This window comes from Zootoca vivipara, chromosome 3, assembly GCF_963506605.1.
Source record: "Zootoca vivipara chromosome 3, rZooViv1.1, whole genome shotgun sequence".
In the NCBI taxonomy this organism is placed as follows: Eukaryota; Metazoa; Chordata; class Lepidosauria; order Squamata; family Lacertidae; genus Zootoca; species Zootoca vivipara.
The window spans coordinates 72234430-72256173 of NC_083278.1; the positions used below are offsets into that span (position 1 = coordinate 72234430).

Sequence of the window (21744 nt, forward strand, 5' to 3'; positions counted from 1 at the left end):
GTAACATACAGGCACATACTCAGATATATAAATGTATATAACATTCATACATGAATAAGAGCATAAGTGACAATATGCTTTTTATAAAACCTAACAGCAAGAGAAGAAAAACAATGCAATGCACGTTACATTGAAGTCACCAAGTGTGCAACAGTTGAAAGCAGCAAAAGTATTCCATTCTTAGTTTTTAATACTTAAAAGATGCAAAACCTGAAGAAACGGTTACAGCATTGACATTTTGTGAGAATTACATCCTTGAAAGGAATGAAATAATCTCTTCCTATGTACAACAACAGCCAATGATACTTTTCCTTAAATATTGTTTTTAATGCTATGTCCTTAGTTGTTCAATTACATTTCTTCACAACAACAAAATAATTATATAAAAGCAACAATTTCCTTATGGCAAACATTCCAGATGTTAACAGTGTGATTCTGTTAAATGCTAACTGGGTGAAAGAAGGAGTGGCGTTTATTAAAGAGAATGTTAACCATCAATGCTGACCAAGTTCTTTGAGCGGTGATGGAAATATTCTGGACGTCAGGAGTTTTCTCCCACAATTATGTAGCAGTAGTAACATTTCAAGGTGGGAAGTGTATCCTAAGCCTTCAGTTAGCATCCTGTTCATAATCTGTCTTACTTCCAGCCGTTCACAGTTTTAGTGTGCATAAGGCAAGCCACTCAAGGAGCTCAAAGTCTTGCAGCCATCGGTTTGCTTACAGGTATCCTAGATTCTGTAACAGGAATACAGAGTGCATTAGTTCTGAGAAACACTCTACCATTCCTTTGCAAAAGCTGTTAAAGAAGTAAGACAAAAAGTTATGCAGGGAAAGGATTTGTTACAAAACTACCTCTTGGAATCGGAGTTTCGAAGGAATGGGAATTTTGGAATGGGAAAGGCAAAGGAGCCTCCATTAAGGAACTTGGGGCAGGCAGGGCATGTTCAAGCAAAAACTGCTTGCAATCAGCTGCTACACCTGCTGCTAAATCCACTGCTGTAGTGCAAGTCTTTGCCATCATTACTTCCATCACTTTTAAAACTTAAAGGTAAACTAAAGAGTATCAGACATATACTCCTGAAAATGTTAAGCCAAGAGGCAATCAGCTGAAATGTAATAAAAAACCCTGATTTATGTTATAGTGGCCATTTGCGAAAAAACAATAAAAACCATTTACACTTGCAAAAAATACTCTTCTTCCTCTCCCTTTCCCCGCACAGCAACTAGACACAAAGTCTGAATGGTTTGAGGCCCCTGCCAGAAGGGCCAAAAGCATTCCCCTCTAAGCTAAATAGTAAGAAGAAGAAGAAGAAGAAGAAGAAGAAGAAGAAGAAGAAGAAGAAGAAGAAGAAGGAGGAGGAGGAGGAGGAGGAGGAGGAGGAGGAGGAGGAGGAGGAGGAGGAGGAGGAGGAGGAGGAGGAGGAGGAGGAGGAGGAGGAGGAGGAGGAGGAGGAGGAGGAGGAGAAGCTGCATTTTAGATGCTGTATTTTAAAATTTCCAGGATGCAACTGTAACTATTCTAATTATTAAGCTCAGATTTGGCCATAAAAGATGCTATGGAGAGTGTTAACATTTTGGAGACCATACATGATTCACTCAGTCTGTATTTCCGATGAGGTATTGTGAGTCAGAGATGATTTGACAAGGTGAGAGTCTCAGGGGCGTAGCCAGGATCAAAATTAGGGGGGGCAAGGGGCGGGGGCAAGGGGCGGGAGGGGAGGGGCCACAGTGGAAATGTGGGCGGGGCCACGTGGCCTGCGCCTCCCAGGTCTTCCGAGGAGGCGGCCCCAGGCTCCCGCTCCCGGCGCGAAGCTCCAGAGTCACGCCGGGAACGCGAGCCTGTGGCTGCCTCCTCCGCGCCACCCTGGTCTTCGGAGGAGGCGGCCCCAGGCTCGCGTTGGGAGCGGGAGCCTGGGGCCGCCTCCTCCGAAGACTTGGGAGGCGCGGAGGACGCAGCCACAGGCTCGCGTTCCCTGCGCGACTCTGGAGCTTCGCGCCGGGAGCGGGAGCCTGGGGCTGCCACACTGCTGCGCCCCTCAGCCTTTGCTTCTAGGGGGGGCAATTGCCCCCCCTGCCTACGCCCATGGAGAGTCTGTCAAGACAATACTGTATTGCAAGGGCCCAGTTTTCAGCATGCAGCATTTTACATTTGAAAAACAGCTCCTACTCTTGCAAGAAGTTTACAAACTGTTCAGCTACTGTTGACTTGGGAAATAACAAAAAGAGGAGAAGACACATGCAAAGTCTTTGGCAAAAAATCTCCCTCAGATTTCATAGTACTCTCCATTAGCAGAGACACTTACCAAACATTCCTGCGGTTTTACTTAGAGCTTCTTTCCTTACAGTGTAAGAGAATCCATCACTCCTGGGGAGAAAAGGACAAGAACTGAGCCATATAATTAATGCATTCAGTGTTGTGAGTCCAAACCTACAGAAGCCCCTCCTGACTGAGATTAGACAGGCAACCCTCCTTGCTGAATTTCTGGCACTGCTTAGTTGTGCAATCTGTATAATTTGTAAGAGACTTTATACCCCAACTTTATTCTCAACAATTTTGTACTCACATTTTCGTTCTTGATGCAATACCTTGTCGCATGAGAGCTGCCAAAGCATTTTTCTGCATGTCTGAGGACAGGACATCGTAACACTGTGTGCTTCCTAAACAGGAGAAAGGGGAGCAATTAAAGCTTCAGTTCTTTTACCCCAAGTGCTAAGTAAAGAATTGCATCACCCAAAGACAAAACACACACCTGCCTCGAGAAGCTCAGAAGCAAAGCTTCGGACTCCAAATATAAACTGCTTCTCCATAAAGGTGTCATTTGATTCCTTTAAAAGGTACTTACAGATTATCTAATGGAGAAAAACCCATTAACATATTTGGTTAAGAAGCACATTAACACAAAGATAATCACTCTTGCATGAATAGTCATTGGAAAACTAAACTTGTAATACAAATGTAACATTCTGAGTTGAAAAATACTTCATAGCATTTTTAAAGTGTTGATCTGCTTTCTAAAGAGCTACTTCCAAGGGGCAGCTGCATTGAATCTCCCCCCGCCCCCCCCCCCTTTGAATGCTAAGTTCCTCATGCCATATCTCAGTTTGTTTTTGAAAGCCACTTTGGGTTTCAAAGCAGTTTGTCATATGGGAACCCACACAAGGGCAAGGGGGAGCAGAGCTGTAAGCGCTGTACAGCAGGGCTTCGTTCCACAGGTAATACCAATTTCAACTTGTTTATTCAATTTTTGCTTCCTTCAATAAATGACACCACCAGTTAAATTTTAAATGTCAGCTCGATCAGGAGATGCAACCGTAAGTGGGAGAGGACATGTGTTTGTTTGCCTTCTAGTAACATCTGTGCAACAAGTTTTAACCTTTTTTCTTAGGATGCTTAGGGTGCATGTAGGCCACCTGCTTCTATAGAAACACCCACATGTTAAGATTTTCACCACAGGTCCTTCCCATTTTCTGATTTTCTGATTTATCTTTTTTTTTATCCTAGCAAAGTCCCTTCTCTGTGGGCCCCAGCATCAAAATATTAATAAATAAGTCACTCCCCACAAAAGGAATAGAAGAAAGACTGGTGAAAATAACACTGCAGTTGATTTTGTACCTGGTAACCTTCCACAAAAGGCTTGAACATTGCTGTCAAGAAAGAGATTATATTGCTTCCTTTCTCAGTAACGAAAACTTGCTGGGACGTGACTTGAACTGCATCACATTTTGTAAGCAAGAAACAACCTTCTTCAAAATCCTGGGGATTAAACAAAATTGGATATTTTTTTTTAGTGGGTTTAATGCCATGCAGACAATTACAGATATTCAACACCTGTATTTCTCCAGTAAATAGGTCTAACGTATCTCAAGTCTGTTTCTAACTTCCAAATTATACCTAAATGGTATCTCAATGAAAAGGTTACTATGGTCGCAGCAAAGACAGATGATTTTTAACATTTTATGGTAGCTGATTCCTTTGCGATATCAGAACAGTAATATAATTTTATTATCTAAAAATCTGATGCATGATAAAGTTAATGGCATACAGTGGAGTCTGGTTACACACATCAAAACCAGTTTTTCAAGGCAAGACAGCCAAGGCATACACACTCTGAAATTGGGCCTATAAAATTCCCTGCAGGCCCTCAAGTAGAGCAAGCATATGCATGTATTGTACAACCTGCCATCTGAATAAAATAATATCTGTGTACTGGACTCTGGCCCATAAAAGCTGAGGCCACATAATTTGTCACTGCTTGTCTTGTCTGTAAGCAGACAAAATTCTGCAAACAACAGCACAACCAAAAGTTTTGAATTATTCCTTTAGGTTACATAAAAACACAAATTGAAAACCAAACTTTAACTGTTGGAGAAACTAGTTAGAATGCATGCTTGTTAAATATATATGTATGAATTTCAGAATGGGAAATTTCATTTAAATCTATGCTCCAAATTGCTTTAATTTAAACAACTCAATCTGCTTAACAGTAATCATTACAATCAGGCAATCCACGTTGCCTGTATTACACCCCTGGTTTTTTTAGCACCAAGTTAGCTCCAACGGAACAGCTGTTCCCAGCCAGCCGCAGAAGCTAATTCTCAGTTTGCATTGCGCAACAACTGCAAATAGTCCTACTTGTTTGTGCACTTTGCACACTACATCAAGATTAAGAGGCTGGGATTTGTAATTCAAATAGATGCTCCTTGAACATCTTAGAACCAAACACTCTGCACTCTTAGATGGCCAAGCATTCCTGAGTTTTTGTAGTGAGAGTGTATGAAGTGCAGTTGAAGACCTGACCTTCCAAGAGGCAGAGTGGAGGGCAAACAATTCGTTATTGGGCTTACACAAGAGCAAATTGAAACACAGAGTAGTATGTAATTATGGCTGTATTAAGAACGGCACATGAAAGATAGATCGGAGAAAGTTTGGGCTGAACAGACTTCCCTTGTTAAAAACTAAAAAGAAGGAAGAAAATAATTGTTCATGCACTTCTAGCACAGCCAAAATGGTCTTCCTCCGTTTCATGATGGGACAGAACATAAATGTAAAGATAAAAGCAGCCCAAAACAAGGGGTGGGAGGGGGAGCACCACCCCAAGTGAAGAGTAAGACACATCTGTAAGGCAGGGATGGGTGATCCTCCAGATTGGACTACATCTCTCATCATCCATGCCCACTTGCCATCCTGGCTGGGGCTGATGGGAGTTGCAGTCCAACAACATCTAGAGGGCCACAGGTTTCCCATCTTTGCTCGGGATGTGAGTAGGGATAGTGAACTGAAATTCTCCAGATATGTTGGAAGGACAGAACAGTGTGGCAAGGTCAGTGATAAAATGCTGGTAATAGAGAAGCAAAGATAAATGTGGTGTGTGTTTGCGTACACACAAGGTGTATATGCCACCCGTTAAAATATATACTGTATTTTAAGTTTCAGACCGTTAAAGTTTCAAATTGTTAGTTGTCAAGCTCTTTCAGGTGTATGTGTAAAAATTAGGTTGTGACATCTAGAATGAGGCTATAACATGACATTGCATAGTTTTGGTTTTACAGAAAAGGAAGTCATAACACCTTAAAACATTATAGATGATGTCATTTTATGAGAAGCAATAGAACAGGGATGAGGAACCTGATGTCCTCCAGATGATGATAGACTCCAACTCGCATCATCCCTGGCCACTGGCAATGCTTGATGGGAGTGGGTTTTGGCCATGTTGCTTCAAGGAAAAGAGGGAATAGCATATCAAAAACTCACTCAAAAAGCAGGGGGAAATTACAGCCAAAAATGCTACCAGCAGATCATAACAGCTTCAAGATCCCTCTCTCTATTCACATGAAACTTCACTATTTAGTGAAGTCATGAGAAACTCCTGTAGATATTAAGCTACCAGGACTGTACACAATACATTACCTTCAGGGGTATTCCAGGAAAGAATATAAACTCGTCAGAGAAGACATCACGCCAGAAAGCAAAATTGCTATAAACTTCCTCTGGAAAACAAAATGCCATTGCCCATGAATAAACCCTTTTTTCAAAGTGTTTCACTATTAAAAGAGGATGTCTGCAAGGTGCTCATTTTTTAAGATCATAATGTATGTTAAACGATGGCATAAAAACTGAACATGTACACAAGAATGGCAGTCACTTGGTAGGTGCAATCATCAGAAGCTACTTCTGCGGAAAGTCTACTGAAATGACAGGGGATTTCACAAACCAGAATTGTTGTTGATGGATTGCGGTTAACCTTAACACTAAATTATGCAATGGAAGTTGCCAGGGCATGCACCATCCCCTTCAATCAACAGCTACTGCAGAATTAGTTCACCAAACAAAGACAGTTCACTGGCACACGTCATAGCTATTAAATTAAGGATGCTTTGAAGCATGACCAAGTTAGTCAGGTCACGGGAAGTGAAGCTGCTATAACCACAGAGAGCCGCTGGGCATTACCTTCATGAACTGCAAGCTAATATAAGCTTCACATTTTATTTACACTAACTAGTCTGCATGCATGATGAACATTATATCATGGTGAATTGGCATATTGGGTGCATTAACTTGCCAGCTTCCAGTACAGCTTAAAATATGGGAAAGCACTTTATAATTGTGCTAAATATCTGAACAATCTATTTATATGTTTTAAGAAAGAGGGATAGATAAGACATAAACCCTAATACAGAGCACAGGAAAAGGAGCATGCACAAAATGCTCTTTATACCCTTTCCCAATCTGTAGTTCATCCAGACCTGCTCTGTCTAACATAAAATGCTTGGGGGACAAGGGAATAGCTCCAAAAATCTCATCACTAGCCTGTTTAGCAAATGACATAACTGAATAATAGGAGATGATTTGTGGCTTTACAGATTTGCTGTATTAGACAATGAATTTACCTTTTCTAGAACAGTGTGTCATTTGCAATGCAAGTGCTACAAGGGCTGGTCGCACAAAGACGTTGAGCAGTTGGTTCCTGTAGGACCCACACATGAGGATGGCGAGCGCTTGCTTAAAGACAAGCTCTTCCGTACCGCCAGCTTCCATTTCTTTGTCATTGAGAACCACTTGCCCGTTGACAAGGCTCACAATGTTGGAGTGTAGAGCAAGACTGGATCGCACCGCTTTGTTAGCACACAGATTATCTAGGAAAAGACAAATTGGGAATAAATGCCAAAATTGACACCATCTCTTATTTTAGCTTTGAATTTTTCAGGGGAAATACCAAGGAAAGGTGCTAATGAAGGTATTTTTTTTATTTTGAATTGTTTCAGCTAGTGATGGGCAAAATGTGCCTGTCTCATTCAGAGCAGGCTGTGCCTTTCTTAGTCTTTTTTTTTTCTTTTTTCTTTTGAGAATCCTCAGAAGGAGCCGTCCAAGCGTTTTCTGACAATTCTTCCCAAAGGCTCAGAATAGCTGGTCTAGGGGAGTTCCTCCCCTGAGGAACATAGGAAGCTGAGCTAGGCCACTGGTCCATCAAACTGAGTATGACTTACAGTGAATGGCAGCAGCTATCCAGCATTTTCAGACAGGTGACGTTCCCACTCCTACCTGGAGATTTCAGGGGTTGAACCTGGCACCTTTTGCATGAAAAGCAGGTGCCTCGCCACTGAACCACAACACTTCCTTATGTTCCTACCTTCCTAGGTCCCACTATCACTAGCCCTACTTCCCATGCACTCACAATTTTACTAAGTTGCTGGGATGGGGAGGTAGAGGAAGAGGAGGAGGAGAAAAAACAAGCAGCTGGAGTATCTTGCAAAAAATAATAATCCTAAGTTTCCAGTTCTCTAAGGTGAAAGCTTCAGAGCATCTTTGGATCCTCCATTGCCGATGAGGACTCTGTTCAATGACTTAGGAAGAACAAACAACTGCAGTCCTCAGAATTCACACTGGTAATGCTGGAACAGCTGTGAAGTGGTCTTTGGCTATTGTTCTCCTTCCCCAACCTCACCCTACAACTTGTTAAGTTTGAGAAAGGTTGGGGAAACAGGCGGATGAGAGAGCTGGCAGGTAACCATTCTGAGTGGAGGCAGAATTTGGAAGAGGGTGGAAGCTGGTAAGGACAAAGAGATTTCTAAACTGGCAACTTTAAAAAGGCATATAATTATTATATGCCTTCCTCGAACAGGAAAACAGGAAAATATCCTATTTTCAGACCACTGTGTCTAGCACAAAGTTAAGTACCCTTCATATTCCACTGCACTGCAAAGTAGTAAAAGCAATCAGAGCTTCTTCAAAATTAAGAGAACTGCAGGCTTATGATCAGGTGAAAGATGGAAATGTGAACGTGGGAGAAAGAGAAGACCCCTATTACCACAAGATAAGAGCATCAATTGTATACTTTCAGCCTTTGTGAACCTTATTTATAGCGACCAATTAATAAATGACTTATGGAGGCTGGCAAACTACAAGAACCTCGTATTCCAGCTCAAAATTATTATGGCTTCAAAGCTCAGGTATTTTTCATTTTTGCATTGCCTCTCCTGCCCTGAACCACATGGCTCCTTGAGCAGTCATGGCAAGACACTGGTATTGTATGTCTGCCATGTTGTTGTTTAGTCGTTTAGTCGTGTCCAACTCTTCATGACCCCATGGACCATAGCATGCCAGGCACTCCTGTCTTCCACTGCCTCCCGCAGTTTGGTCAAACTCATGTTCGTAGTTTTGAGAACACTGTCCAACCATCTCATCTTCTGTCGTCCCCTTCTCCTTGTGCCCTCAATCTTTCCCAGCATCAGGGTCTTTTCCAGGGAGTCTTCTCTTCTCATGAGGTGGCCAAAGTATTGGAGCCTCAGCTTCACGATCTGTCCTTCCAGTGAGCACTCAGGGCTGATTTCCTTCAGAATGGATAGGTTTTATCTTCTTGCAGTCCATGGGACTCTCAAAAGTCTCCTCCAGCACCATAATTCAAAAGCATCGATTCTTCGGCGATCAGCCTTCTTTATGGTCCACCTCTCACTTCCATACATCACTACTGGGAAAACCATAGCTTTAACTATACGGACCTTTGTTGGCAAGGTGATGTCTGCCACACATGCCTCAATTAGACTGTGTCCCATCCCAGCTTCAAGGCTCAAACAACATAAAATCAGCACAATCGGGTAAGGCCCTAGTGGGAGGGCTCTTGCTTAACCTTGCCTCCCAGTTGTTGTGTGTGCGTTTTGTGTTGATGGTTTTGTTTTGTTTTTTAAAACCTTGCTTTCCAGCATGTCTTGTTCTCTTTTATAATTGAGATGGTCACCACAAATAAGTAATCTTTCCTGCAATTTTCAAATCTTTTTTGTATTGAGGAAGGACAGTAATCATATGCTGTAGTAACATTCATGTATTTAGGGGGGGGGGGGAATCAGACTGGTTTTAAAGTCCTAAAAGGAAAATTCTAGCCTCCCACTGTTCCCAAACACATAAAAAGTAACACAAGCTACATTGCTCTCAGAAAAGGAAATGTGTGTACAATGTTCATTGCATACCAGGCCAATCAAGGAATCCTCCAAATGTCAGAGTTAAACCTTTTAGCCAAAGTGTCTTTTCAACCAGAAGCTGAAAATCTATGGCTGGTAAATTCTGGAGTAGGACAGCAGCAACTAATATCCATGGGCTCAGAACCATGTTTTCTATTTGTAGGAGTTCCATTTTGTAGGCTACATCACAGGCAAATTCCTGGATTTCCTCAGATGGCTTTTGGGGAATATGCCTAGAAGGAAAAGTCTAGTGAGCAAAGGCATTCAAAGTTTTGTATTCCCTTATAGATTGTTTGCTTTTGTGAAATTTCTTTTTGCAAAGGATCTTCCATGCATCCCACAGGACCTCCGAGTGCCTTTGAGTGTGGGACCTGTAAAATTGCATTTATTTTTTCATGGAATCCACCCCACCTCACCCCCACCCCGGCAAGCAATACCTTCAAATCACAGATCACACCAGTCTGCCATTGACTGAACCATACAATTTGAAAATCCAGTGCTTTTTTTCCGTGTCCAGGGCGGCTGTCTACCAGCTCCATCTGGTACGCAGGCTGAGACCCTACCTGCCCACAGAATGTCTCGCCAGAGTGGTGCATGCTCTGGTTATCTCCCGCTTGGACTACTGCAATGCGCTCTACGTGGGGCTACCTTTGAAGGTGACCCGGAAACTGCAATTAATCCAGAATGCGGCAACTAGACTGGTGACTGGGAGTGGCCGCCGAGACCACATAACACTGGCTCCCAGTACGTTTCCGAGCACAATTCAAAGTGTTGGTACTGACCTTTAAAGCCCTAAACGGACTCGGTCCTGTATACCTGAAGGAGCGTCTCCACCCCCACCATTCAGCCCGGACACTGAGATCCAGCACCGAGGGCCTTCTGGCGGTTCCCTCGTTGCGAGAAGCCAAGTTGCAGAGAACCAGACAGAGGGCCTTCTCGGTAGTGGCACCTGCCCTGTGGAATGCCCTCCCAGCAGATGTCAAGGCAATAAGTAACTATTTTACTTTTAGAAGACAACTGAAGGCGGCCCTGTTTAGGGAAGTTTTTAATGTTTGATGCTGTACTGTTTTTAATATTCGGTTGGAAGCCGCCTAGAGTGTCTGGGGAAACCCAGCCAGATGGGCGGGGTATAAATAATAAATTGTTGTTGTTGTTGTTATTGCGGGGTGCCGCTGGCATGCATCACCCTGTAACGGGCCGTCGCACGCCAGTGGCACCCCTTGGAGCCGCCGCACTACAGCGGCATCCCGTGCTGACTGCACATGCGCTGGATCCGGCACATGCGCAGTCAGCACGGGGTGCTGCACAGGCGCCGCCCCGGTACCAACTGGGCTAGGAACGTCACTGGAATGAAGTCTATACATTTTTATTTGATTTTTTTTAAAAGACCTTGTGTAAAATCATGCCAATTCAAGAGGACCTGTTTTCACTCAACTAGATCCAACTTTTACCTGGACCTCATAGGGAAAAAAAACAGAGAGAGCATGTGTGTGTGCGCTCACACACACAAATGCACACTTCCTCTGGAACGGAAGTAACCTGGGGTGTGGGAGAAGAGAAACAACTCAAAAGGGTAGTGCCCATATGCCACTCTCTCAAAACTCCAAATGTGCCTACGGGTCCCAAATGGTGGGTGAATAATAATAGCAGCAGCAGCAGCAACAACAGCTGGGGGTGCTTAAGTAACAATATTTTGAAGTTCATATTAACAAAGTGAAGTATGCTCATTGAACAGTATTAACATCTACAGGAAGTAATAAATGAGTTCAGGAATGCTTTATTTTGGGAGCAGACCCAGGTGGTGCAGTGGGTTAAACCACTGAGCCTAGGGATTGCTGATCAGAAGGTCGGCGGTTCGAATCCCTGTGACGGGGTGAGCTCCCGTTGCTCGGTCCCAGCTCCTGCCAACCTAGCAGTTTGAAAGCACGTCAAAATGCAAGTAGATAAATAGGAACCGCTACAGCAGGAAGGTAAGCGGCGTTTCCATGTGCTGCTCTGGTTTGCCAGAAGCGGCTTTGTCATGCTGGCCACATGACCTGGAAGCTATATGCCGGCTCCCTCGGCCAATAATGTGAGATGAGCGCGCAACCCCAGAGTCGGTCACGACTGGACCTAATGGTCAGGGGTCCCTTTACCTTTATCCTCATGATGTATTCACACTGTAATGCCCCTCAAACATTGATATCTGACCAAGGCTGAAGATAGGACCAATGAATGATCTAATAGACTTGTCTAATACAGTAAAATATTATATATATATATAGTACATTGTAATACCTTGGAACCAAGTTAAATGAACAGGTATCGATTCTCCCAGCTGCCAATGATCTGAGTGATACAGGCTGTCCAAAGAATATGTGTATGCTTCCAAAATCTTCATTCAGGATTTTCCTGGCTTTCAAGAGTCCCTATAAAGGATAAAACTTGAGACATGTGCAACAGCAAAGATACATGCAGATATACTACATTTATTATTTTATCATACCTTTTATAGCATCTGTTTGCAATTTTCTGATTACCTTAGGATTCTTAGCCTACTCATCCTCACAACCTTAAGGAACATGACTATTTTTTGCTCTTCTATACGAGGGAAACTGGGATTGAGGTAGGAAATTGCTGATGACAGCCAGGCAATGTTTAAATGCAACACTAAGTCATGGTTTGCATGCATCCACCTCCTACAAGCCACAGGTGCAAAAAGAGCACCAGAAGTTGCTGCTTCTTTTACAGTTACAGATTTTTAACTATTGTTTGTTAAAATAAAGCAACTTCATAAAATATAGGTTGCAGCCAATGAGAATCTACTCAGAGTTGACCCATTAAAAATAATGGACTTTAAGTAAACTAATCCTACTGATTTAAATGGGTTTACTTCAATTATGACGAATGATGGGTGTACCCATATGGCTTGCAGTTAGCTTGTTTCAACAAACCAATACTTAACCTTCGTTTGTCCAGGTCTGGATGTCATGGCAGGCTAAGTTTAATTTAAAACAGAAGCAAAAGTTTCCAAATTCCTCCTTGTAGCTACATCGAAGGCGGAGAGAGTAACAAGCGAGTCCAAGACTTGTGGTGACCAGTTCTTGTAATTGTCAACCATTGTGTAGCATTATGACCAAACAAGGCCACAGTGAATTTAAGGCCCAGCAAGATATGAATCCAGAATAAATGCCCAAAATTCCATCCATTGGACTGCAATAATTTGAAACTGCTTTCTTACCGATGTAGATTCTTTTGGTTTAGGAACTCCTAAAAGTTCGCGTGCGTAAAGGGATTCTTCCAATACCCTCTCGTAGCTGATACTGATTGGGACAAGGTAAATGTCAAACACTTCCCTTTTAAGGAAAGGATCCATCACAATATTGAGGAGACCTGTAAGAAGAAAATTATGTTATTTAGTACAAAAAGAAATGCATAAAAGTCATGCGAGAATTAAATCAAGATTGTTTATAGAGCGCATGATAAGTTTCCAGCATGCCATTTGTGCTGAACACATGGCTCACTTCTGAGCATAAATCGTCTATTTCTGCGACAAAGGCTGTAATTTTCTGACCAACATACCAAACTTTGGAGTCAAAGTCTTTGCTGTGCGGCTTCTTGTCCCCTCAAGATAAAATTCAACGGGAGCGTATCCATTCTTTAGGGCAAAAAAAGAGACAAAAATGTAACCATTAGCAAATACAAGGGAAATCTATTAACTCGTTTTTAAGTAAGTAATCTAAGTGGTGTTTATTTTTAAAAAATGAAAAAAAGCATGTTTTCAAATAGCAGCTACTTGGGTCAAACATCAAATATAACCAAATGTGGCATTCACCACAAATAAAGAAATAAAGTAAACCTGAGCAAGTATTAAAACTCAACATAAAATAACAGGAATTTTAAAAGCTATTTACCTTTAACATAGTTTTCACATATTCAGCAAACACTGCCCAGTAGAGTTTGTTACCACCAAATGTACGTCGCATAAAAAAGGCACCTGATTTTCGTAGCAGCTCACCGACCAGTTTCATTCCCAAGAAATCTAGCAGAGGCACAGAATAGATTAGCAATTAGTCAATCGGTGTTTCAAAGTGGTAAATAAATGCAAAACACAAAGGGATTTGGCCAACCGCTTGTGTGGGTAGCATATCAGAAACAAAATTTCAAAAATATATTTAGAGGATAGAATTTGGCAGCAAATTATATAGTATTCATACGGTGATATACAACTAAGTCGTAGAATTCCCGTTCTGCTAGTGCAAAGGACATACACTAGTGGAATGGAACTTTCCCTTCTCTCTTCGTCTGTAGCCCCCTATGGGCCCCCAAAATCAGCTGCAGAGGATTGGAAGATGCTTTGGAGATGGTGGGGTGTGTGGAGCTAGTGCACATCCTTTGCACCACTGCAGGTCTGCTGGCACTCCTTTGGCTATGACCCAATGAAATCAATGGGCTTGCTATTGTAAGGGGTTTGTGTTATGGAAGCCTTGGTATTCTACCCTGGTTTTCTACTGGTTGTGTCAATGCACATAAGCCTTTGATAAATGACATGCATAATTGCATCTTACATTTTAAATGCTTATCATAATGGCTTCAAGTTTATTAACACTCCTACTTGTAATAGAGAACTATCTTGAAGAGCAGAAAGGGTGATCTTCACACTGGTGATCCCATTCACAGGTTTTCAAGAACAAAATCCACTACGATTTCCCTCGGGACGGGCTATTCTCCCTCCTACCGGGGGATCAAGGAATCCCTGCATTCATCAGTTCCTTCTCAAATTTTTGGCCTGAACTTGTGCAGCCTCCTTGCTTGTACAAATCCATGGGAGATATTGCAAGCACAGTAAGATGACCAACACACACATTTATAACAGTCTGATCCACGCTCACGTTGGCCAATCTGGATTGCGCCATTACAAAATTCTGGCTATTTTAAGAATCTTTTGCTTAAAAGGAAATACTTGCCTATTCCTGCAGCAATGACAGGCAAAGCCAAGTCATAGGTGTACAGCACATAAGACAGTAAGAGAAAATCGATGTAGCTGCGATGGCTGGGCAGCAGAACAACGGGATGCTCTTGTATTGCCTGTTGTAACTAATGAAGAACAAAATGCCATTTATCACTATGAAGGAATCTTGAGTTGTCTTTTTCTTTAATTTCATCACATGACCACAATATACTGTGCAACTATTTCAGATTTTTCCTTAGAGAAGATGATTGAATAATAAATTTAAGGTCTTCTGGAAGACAGAAGGAATACCAATGAAAGAACAATGGCAAGGGAAACTTATGGAATATGCAGAACTGGCAAAATTAACAGATAAATTTCATGAAAAGGGTAAAAAAGACTTTAAAAGAGAATGGGAACCATTTACAACATATATGAAGAAACAACATAAAGAATTGGGCTCACTGGCAGGGTTTGAATAAACAAACACAACTGTATATAACAAAAAGTAAGATTATATGTATTGGGAAAATTTTGGGAAACGACACCCAGGGTAAGTAATATGGAAATAAAACAAAATGGGAATATGAGGGAATTCCAGGGGAGGGGGGGGGATATGGAAAATTGTTAGAGAAATATTGTTAGAGGATATATACAGCTGTTCGAGGATGTATATATTGTTAGAGGATGTATATCTCTCACAGATTGCTTGGGATTGCATAAAAAGATGACATGCATGCAAAGGCCTGCAATAGCACAATTTTTTTATATTCAAAAGTTAAAAAAAAAGAAGGTAAAGGACCCCTGGACGGTTAAGCCCAGTCAAATTTGACTATGGAGTGCAGCACTCGTCTCGCTTTTCAGGCAGACGGAGTCAGCGTTTGTCCTCAGACAGCTTTCTGGGTCATGTGGCCACTACAACTAAACCGCTTCTGGCACACGGAACACCGTGACAAGTGCCAGAGCGCACGGAAACGCCGTCTACCTTTCTGCTGCAGCAGTACCTATTTATCTACTTGCGCGGGTGTGCTTTCGAACTGCTAGGTTGGCAAGAGCTGGGACAGAGCAACGGAAGCTCATCTCGCTGCGCAGATTCGAAAAACAACCTGTTTGGCACGAAAATTTGTACAAACTAATGCTTGTTGATAGTTGCATATCAAAAGCTGATACGAGAGAGAGAGAAAATGGAAAAGGTGCTTCTACAAATAAAAAACATTTTTCCTTAGTCATTTTTTATACATCTTAAGGTAAAGATCATGGAGAATAAGGCTCCCAGTGGCTATTAGCTCTGATAGCTATGTGCCACCTTCAGGGTTGGAAGCAGTACGCCTCTGAATACCACCAGCTGCTGGGCAGCACTGCAGCAGACATGTCCCTAGTGTGGGCTTTTCATAGGCATCTGGTTGACCACTGTGAGAACAGGAAGCTGGACTAGATAGGCTTTTTGGTCCAATTACACAGGGCTTGGTGATTCCCCCATGAACATGGTAATTCTTTAATTGTGGCTACAACCCAAGGGTTCTGAAAAGGCCACCCCAGGGACAATCAATATGTCATACTGTCACACTATAATGTGGTTACTACAGTCTGCATGGCCACAAAGATTCATTCGAATTGTAATGGTATTAAGAGTTCTAGCTGTTTCCATATGCCTTCATACACGTACTTACTTTCTGCATGCCATCTTCATTCACACAGATGCTCTTGAAAAGGGATTTAAATATTTTGCTCAGTGTGAAAGCAAAAAACCGTATAGCTCCCATATGCATGCTATGCGCCATCTCATCCAGAATTTCTGCTGCTTCTTCTTGTATGATGTCAGGTGATTCACCTGTATCTTTTGATAGCTATGTGAAAGATGAAGAGCAGTAGTGAATAAAAACCAAAAGTCTCTGACATTTTGAAGATTGTTTGGCACACGGTGGCCTATAATTGCTTTGTATGTGGCAAGTAAGAATTGTTGAAGAAGTTTACTCTCTTGCAGCAAGAACTACAAGTGCAGGTGTAAATGAAATTATGCCTTGAGGCTTAATTGAGCTGTGTGACTAGCACAAATAAAATAGGGTAACCCTTCTCTTTTATGGAAATACAATTATGGGGAAGGCCCCACCTGCTGATAAAGTTATAAATCCCTGAAACAATCCATTTGAAAGCACATATGAATTACACAAATCATGCAAAGGCCGATCCAATAAAACTCTCTCAGCTGAAAAGACCACCTCCACCTGAGCAGGACATAGAAAACAGTATAAATGATTGTGCAATTCCGTTCTACTACAACGGAAAGAAAAGAAACAAAATTCTAGCCTGAGAAAATCAAAGCAATAGCCTCATGGGTAGAAAAAAAACTGGTAGTAAAAAAGGGTGCTGCTCAAAGAAGACCTACAAATACATTAACTTCTAAAGTAAGAACAATTTTTTTACTCACCTGTTTGATGACATATTGAACTTGTTCAGACTGCAGAACAATGGTTTTAATGGCACTTGGCTTACAGGGAGAAAGTTCTTTATAAACAACAGGTGTGTAGCATTTCATTGCATATCTGAGGTCACTGGATTGCCGCCTCTCTTCCAAGATATCTTCAAAGTCATCTTTTTTCTTTGATGTGAGGTTTTTCTGCTGGGAACATAATGAATGAAGAATCAGACAGTAACTTAATCCATGCACAGTGCAATCTCATGCACATCTACTCCAAAGTTAAGTCCTTATAAAGTCAACAGGACTTATTCCCTCATAACTGTGTATAGGTAAAGGTACCCCTGACCGTTAGGTCCAGTTGCGGACGACTCTCGGGTTGCGCGCTCATCTTGCTCTATAGGCCGAGGGAGCTGGCGTTTGTCCGCAGACAGCTTCCGGGTCAGCATGACTAAGCTGCTTCTGGCGAAACAGAGTAGCGCACGGAAACGCCGTTTACCTTCCCACCGGAGCGGTACCTATTTATCTACTTGCACTTTCGAAATGCTAGGTGGGCAGGAGCTGGGACTGAACAACGAGAACTCACCCTGTTGTGGGGATTCGAACCGCCAACCTTCCGATCGGCAAGCCCTAGGCTCAGTGGTTTAGACCACAGCGCCACTTGCATCCCTCCAACTGTGTATAGGACTGCAGCCTAAATAGCTTTCTGAGGTTTGTCAGAGAAAATGGTGTCACGATAGTAAAATGTACAATTAGCAACATCTCTGCTATCATGAAATCCTTTATCTCTGCTATTATGAAATCCAGTAACTTTACTATCATGAAATCCCTTATCTCTGCCATCATGAAATCATTTTGTAATATTTGCTTTTATTTAATTAGAGTTCAGCCTACACAAATGAGCCACAAGGCTTAATAGCTGAGTTTTACGATCAAGGAGCTGGCTGGCTGGTTTAAATCAGTATGGCAAATTCAGTTCTTCACATGGTCTTTATTGTCCATAAGGGTTATCATCTGGTAACAAATGCTGCCATGAAAATACAAGGTACAATTGGTAACACTCCCCTTTTATACAAATATTAAAAGAGTACCAGAATCTAACTATAGTCTTAGCAACCCAATGCTACCCACAGTCCCCAAGCTCTCCAAATCATCCTTTGCATATCCACTTCCTTCTTGTCAATTGCATACATACACAAATCCTTTGGCTTCTACCTCCCTTAATGTTATGCATTGCCTCTGTCCTATTTTCTCCCTCATTTCCATCTCTCCATTGTCAATTGTTTCCTTGAGTACCTCTTTATCTGTCCATCAGTTTTGTTCCATGTCCATTTGGCGGTCCCTCTCCCTCCCCACCATAGCATACAGCCCCTACTGACCTCAAGTGGAGTTTCTTCAAAGCCTTTCTCCACCCTGAAAGCGTTGAGGCAGCATTGTCCCATGGGCAGTTTGGAACATTCACAAGTTGGAATGTCTACACCAATTCAGCCAATAACTGTCAGTGACCTCATTGCCATAAGTGTACTAAAACAACAAATGCACCGATTTCTACATATAGGAGAACTGTGCATTTCAAATTGTTGTGTGTGTGTCAATGAAAGAAGATTTACAGATTAACCTGCATCCCTTGGGAAGGCACAGTAGCTCAGTGGGAGAGTGCACATACTGGATAGAGAAGATCCCTAAGTGCAAACAGTGGCATTCCCAGTTAAGAGAATCCCAGACAGCAGAGCTGGGAGAAGATCCTTGCCTGAAATCTTGGACAGACAGGCAGAACTGATAGTACCAGGCTAGATGCATCAGTGGTGTGACTCTATAAGAATGCTTCAAATGTGTCCATATATACATTATCCAATAGTGGCTTCCTCAACCCAGCATGAGATGCATACGTACTCAAACGTGCTACTCACACTGTTGAACCCCCAGTATCTTCAGGTCTATGTTGAAGTATAGCCAACATAGGTGCATGGCTCTGTTCTGCATCTATAGGAATTCTTACACTAGCACTGGGGGCACATGGTTAGGAAGGGGTGGCACAGGACTAAGACTGCAATCTTGTACAAGCTTCCATGGGAGCAAGTCCTACAGAACTCAGTCTGAGTAGGATTGCTCTGTCAGGCTTCCTGCTCCAGACAAGAACAACACTGCACAAGAGACATACTGGAGGCAAAACTTGCAACTGATATAGAAAATCCTTTCTCCCCCCCCCCTACTGATTGGCTTATCTGATGAAAAAAAAGGCTCCAGCATAGAATCATAGAATTGTAGAGTTGGGTCATCTAGTCCAATCCCCTGCATTGCAGGAATAAATAACTTTGTGCCCATAACACATGTGCACACATCCCAATGCAATCTGAAAGAAAATGATTTTCAAAAAGCCAGCCTAGATGACTGGATCCATTAAAGCACCACCATACTGCCATTAACATAAAGAAAGGACTAAGGCAAGGCAGTACATAGGAGCTACTTTAGCAACTTTCCTGGCTTGCTGTAGTTTAAGCCTTTGACATTAAGCTCCCTATTCTAGGATGGCACTAGTCACTAATACCACCCCACTTCGGCTTCTTTTTTGTGGGAATTTTCTTTGACAGAGCACTGAGAACAGGGAATTATAAATAAGTGGAGTTTGTAATTAAAAAATCCAAAGATACAGAACTAGCTGTAAGGAGTGCAAGTTTCTTTGGTTACTACAGATTCATCTGTTACCAAACGGACAAACTATTCTCATGAGAATGCAGCCTTCTCTATTCTCAATTGGTTCTGAGCAGTGTTTGAAACTGAGATATGAAAGCTAGGAGCTAAATGGCACCTTAAACCTAGGTTATGGGCGCAACAATGGAATGTCTAGGTTCACTTTTTTATAACAAGAATACAAAGCTGAAAATGAATGAACTGCAGCTAGAATATTATCTTCATTTTTCACATGGTCTAGTCCTTCCCCTGCCTTACCCCTCCCCCCAATATTCTTAAGAGGGTCTATTTTCCAGTCTTCAGATAGTAGCTGGAAGTGGGGAGGCAGAAAAAAGCCCTCCTTTCCTTCCACTCTGCAGTTTAAATCTGAAATCTTAGGTGTAGTACTGTGCCCAGAGCTCAGAAACTGCTCACGTTAATGAAATTCCCTGTCGCAAAATGTGCCTAGAACAATGGGAGGTTCTGAGGTGTGGTTGGCAGTACTACATTACACATTAGGACAGGGGTTCCCAAACTAAGGCCCGGGGGCCAGATGCGGCCCAATCGCCTTCTAAATCCTGCCCGCAGATGGTTCGGGAATCAGTGTGTTTTTACATGAGTAGAATGTGTCCTTTTATTTAAAATTCATCTCTGGGTTATTTGTGGTGCCTGCCTGGTGTTTTTACATGAGTAGAATGTGTCCTTTTATTTAAGAAGCATCTCTGGGTTATTTGTGGGGCATAGGAATTAGTTCATATTTTTTTCCAAAATATAGTCCGGCCCCCCACAAGGTCTGAGGGACAGTGGACCGGCCCACAGCTGAAAAAGTTTGCTGACCCCTGCATTAGGATTTCTACCAATTATAAGCACTGGTCTGTAGAGGTATCTCCTCCTGTTTAGGGAAGCTTTAAATGTTTATCAGACCATTGTACTTTAATATTTTGTTAGAATCTGCCCAGAGTGGCTGGGGAAACCCAGCCAGATGGGCGGGGTATAAATAATAAATTATTATTACTCCTACATTTCAAGGAAGGGGAATTTTTAGCATCTTGATAAGCCAGCTATTTGAAGGACTGTTGCAAGTGTACATACAAGTTCAAGTGTAATAAAACTGAGTGAAACATACTACCGCAAAATTCAGTAATACCTGCAGCACTGGTTTATGTTCTGCAGCAGGATAGGGACTGTAGGAAGAAAATGCACACTTCCCTTTTAAGACAGCACTGTCCACCTTCCTTCAACACAGTAAAAAAACCAAACCCTTATGATCAAAGAAGCAGCCTGGATCCCCATTCCTGTGCAACCCCTGCTGCCTGAGATTGTTCAAATCAGTTGTGTCCGCATAGCTCAGGTTTATTCCCGGCACAAGAGTTTACCAAAGCTATCTGCTCCGGGCGAAGGGAAAGAGGCTTACAGGCTTTACAGTAGATGAGGGAAGGCGGTGGGGCGCCAGCCAAAGTGACAGTTCAGTGGAGCTTCCTCCCAAGTTAAAAACACTTATTTACCCTAGCAACCAAACTCACAGCCCTGCCATACAGAGACCCTATCTTCAAGCCACCATGCCAAAAAGGCTTCAACATATTAATGTCTCTAGTCTAACCGGACAACGATTCTTTCTTTCGGGATATCAGCGCCCATGCACAAAAGACCTTGCACTTCTGTGCTGTGACAGCGCAGTGAGCATGCCTGGCACATGAGCAGGCGGGTTCCACGCGAGGGCTGTCTGCTTTTTATGGCGTGGAGCGGTGGGCCCCGAACAGCTGCCAGGTAGGCAGCAATGCAGCAGGTGCAGTTCCCCGTCTTCCTTTCCCCGTGTTCCTGCACTGAAACAGCATGCACCCTGACGAACTGCAACCTGCCTATCATCGCGCGGACCTTCTGCCCACGACCAAGAGGACGCGGAGACTCACGCGGAGGGGTCAGAGAGGGGCGGCCGCGTCTCCCTCCAAGCCCTGACGAGGAAGCAGGGCCCAGCCGCTCTCCTTTTCCCACCGGGCTTCCCAGCACACAATGCCGCCCCAGCCCTTGCCAGCTACGGAGGAGCAGCGCCGCCGCTGAGGGGACAGGAGGCACTTACCGAGTACATGGGGGTCCCTCGCCGGGCGGCGCCACCCACTGCAGCCGCCATGGCCAGCTTCTCCTGCCGGCAGCCGTTACCTGGGCTAAGCTCTCTCCTTCCCAGCTGGCTCCCTCCTCCGGGGGCCGGCAGAGCCCATGAACCCGCCCCTGCGCCCGTCCTCCTCGCCTCCCTGCCCGGCAGACTTCAGGAGGAGGG

At 43.0% G+C, this 21744-nt stretch overlaps 1 protein-coding gene across 2 annotated transcripts; it reads right to left on the reverse strand.

The window, feature by feature from the left end:
• Positions 1-170: 170 nt before the first annotated feature.
• On the reverse strand, positions 171-21721 carry GNPAT (glyceronephosphate O-acyltransferase). Of its 2 annotated transcripts, none has more exons than XM_035108495.2 (16): positions 21547-21721; positions 16812-17000; positions 16054-16230; positions 14400-14529; positions 13347-13474; positions 13015-13090; positions 12674-12825; positions 11731-11861; positions 9463-9686; positions 6889-7134; positions 5909-5988; positions 3614-3754; positions 2751-2850; positions 2565-2658; positions 2304-2365; positions 171-735 (listed from the first exon to the last, which is right to left on the reverse strand). In XM_035108495.2, exons 1-16 carry the CDS (start codon positions 21595-21597, stop codon positions 692-694), a joined length of 2025 nt encoding a protein of 674 aa, XP_034964386.1. In that variant the 5' UTR covers positions 21598-21721; the 3' UTR covers positions 171-691. The 2 variants fall into 2 exon arrangements, with proteins under 2 accessions (XP_034964386.1, XP_034964385.1); XM_035108494.2 differs by having other exon boundaries at positions 16812-17003.
• Positions 21722-21744: the final 23 nt, after the last annotated feature.

Excerpts from the sequence above, each read along its gene's own strand:
- GNPAT (XM_035108494.2), bottom strand. The coding sequence starts at position 21,597 with ATGGCGGCTGCAGTGGGTGGCGCCGCCCGGCGAGGGACCCCCATGTAC. Across the intron at positions 11,862-12,673 it reads AACCAAAAGAATCTACATCG|GGACTCTTGAAAGCCAGGAA; the intron begins GTAAGAAAGCAG and ends TATCCTTTATAG. Across the intron at positions 736-2,303 it reads TAAAACCGCAGGAATGTTTG|AATCTAGGATACCTGTAAGC; the intron begins GTAAGTGTCTCT and ends TTCCTGTTACAG.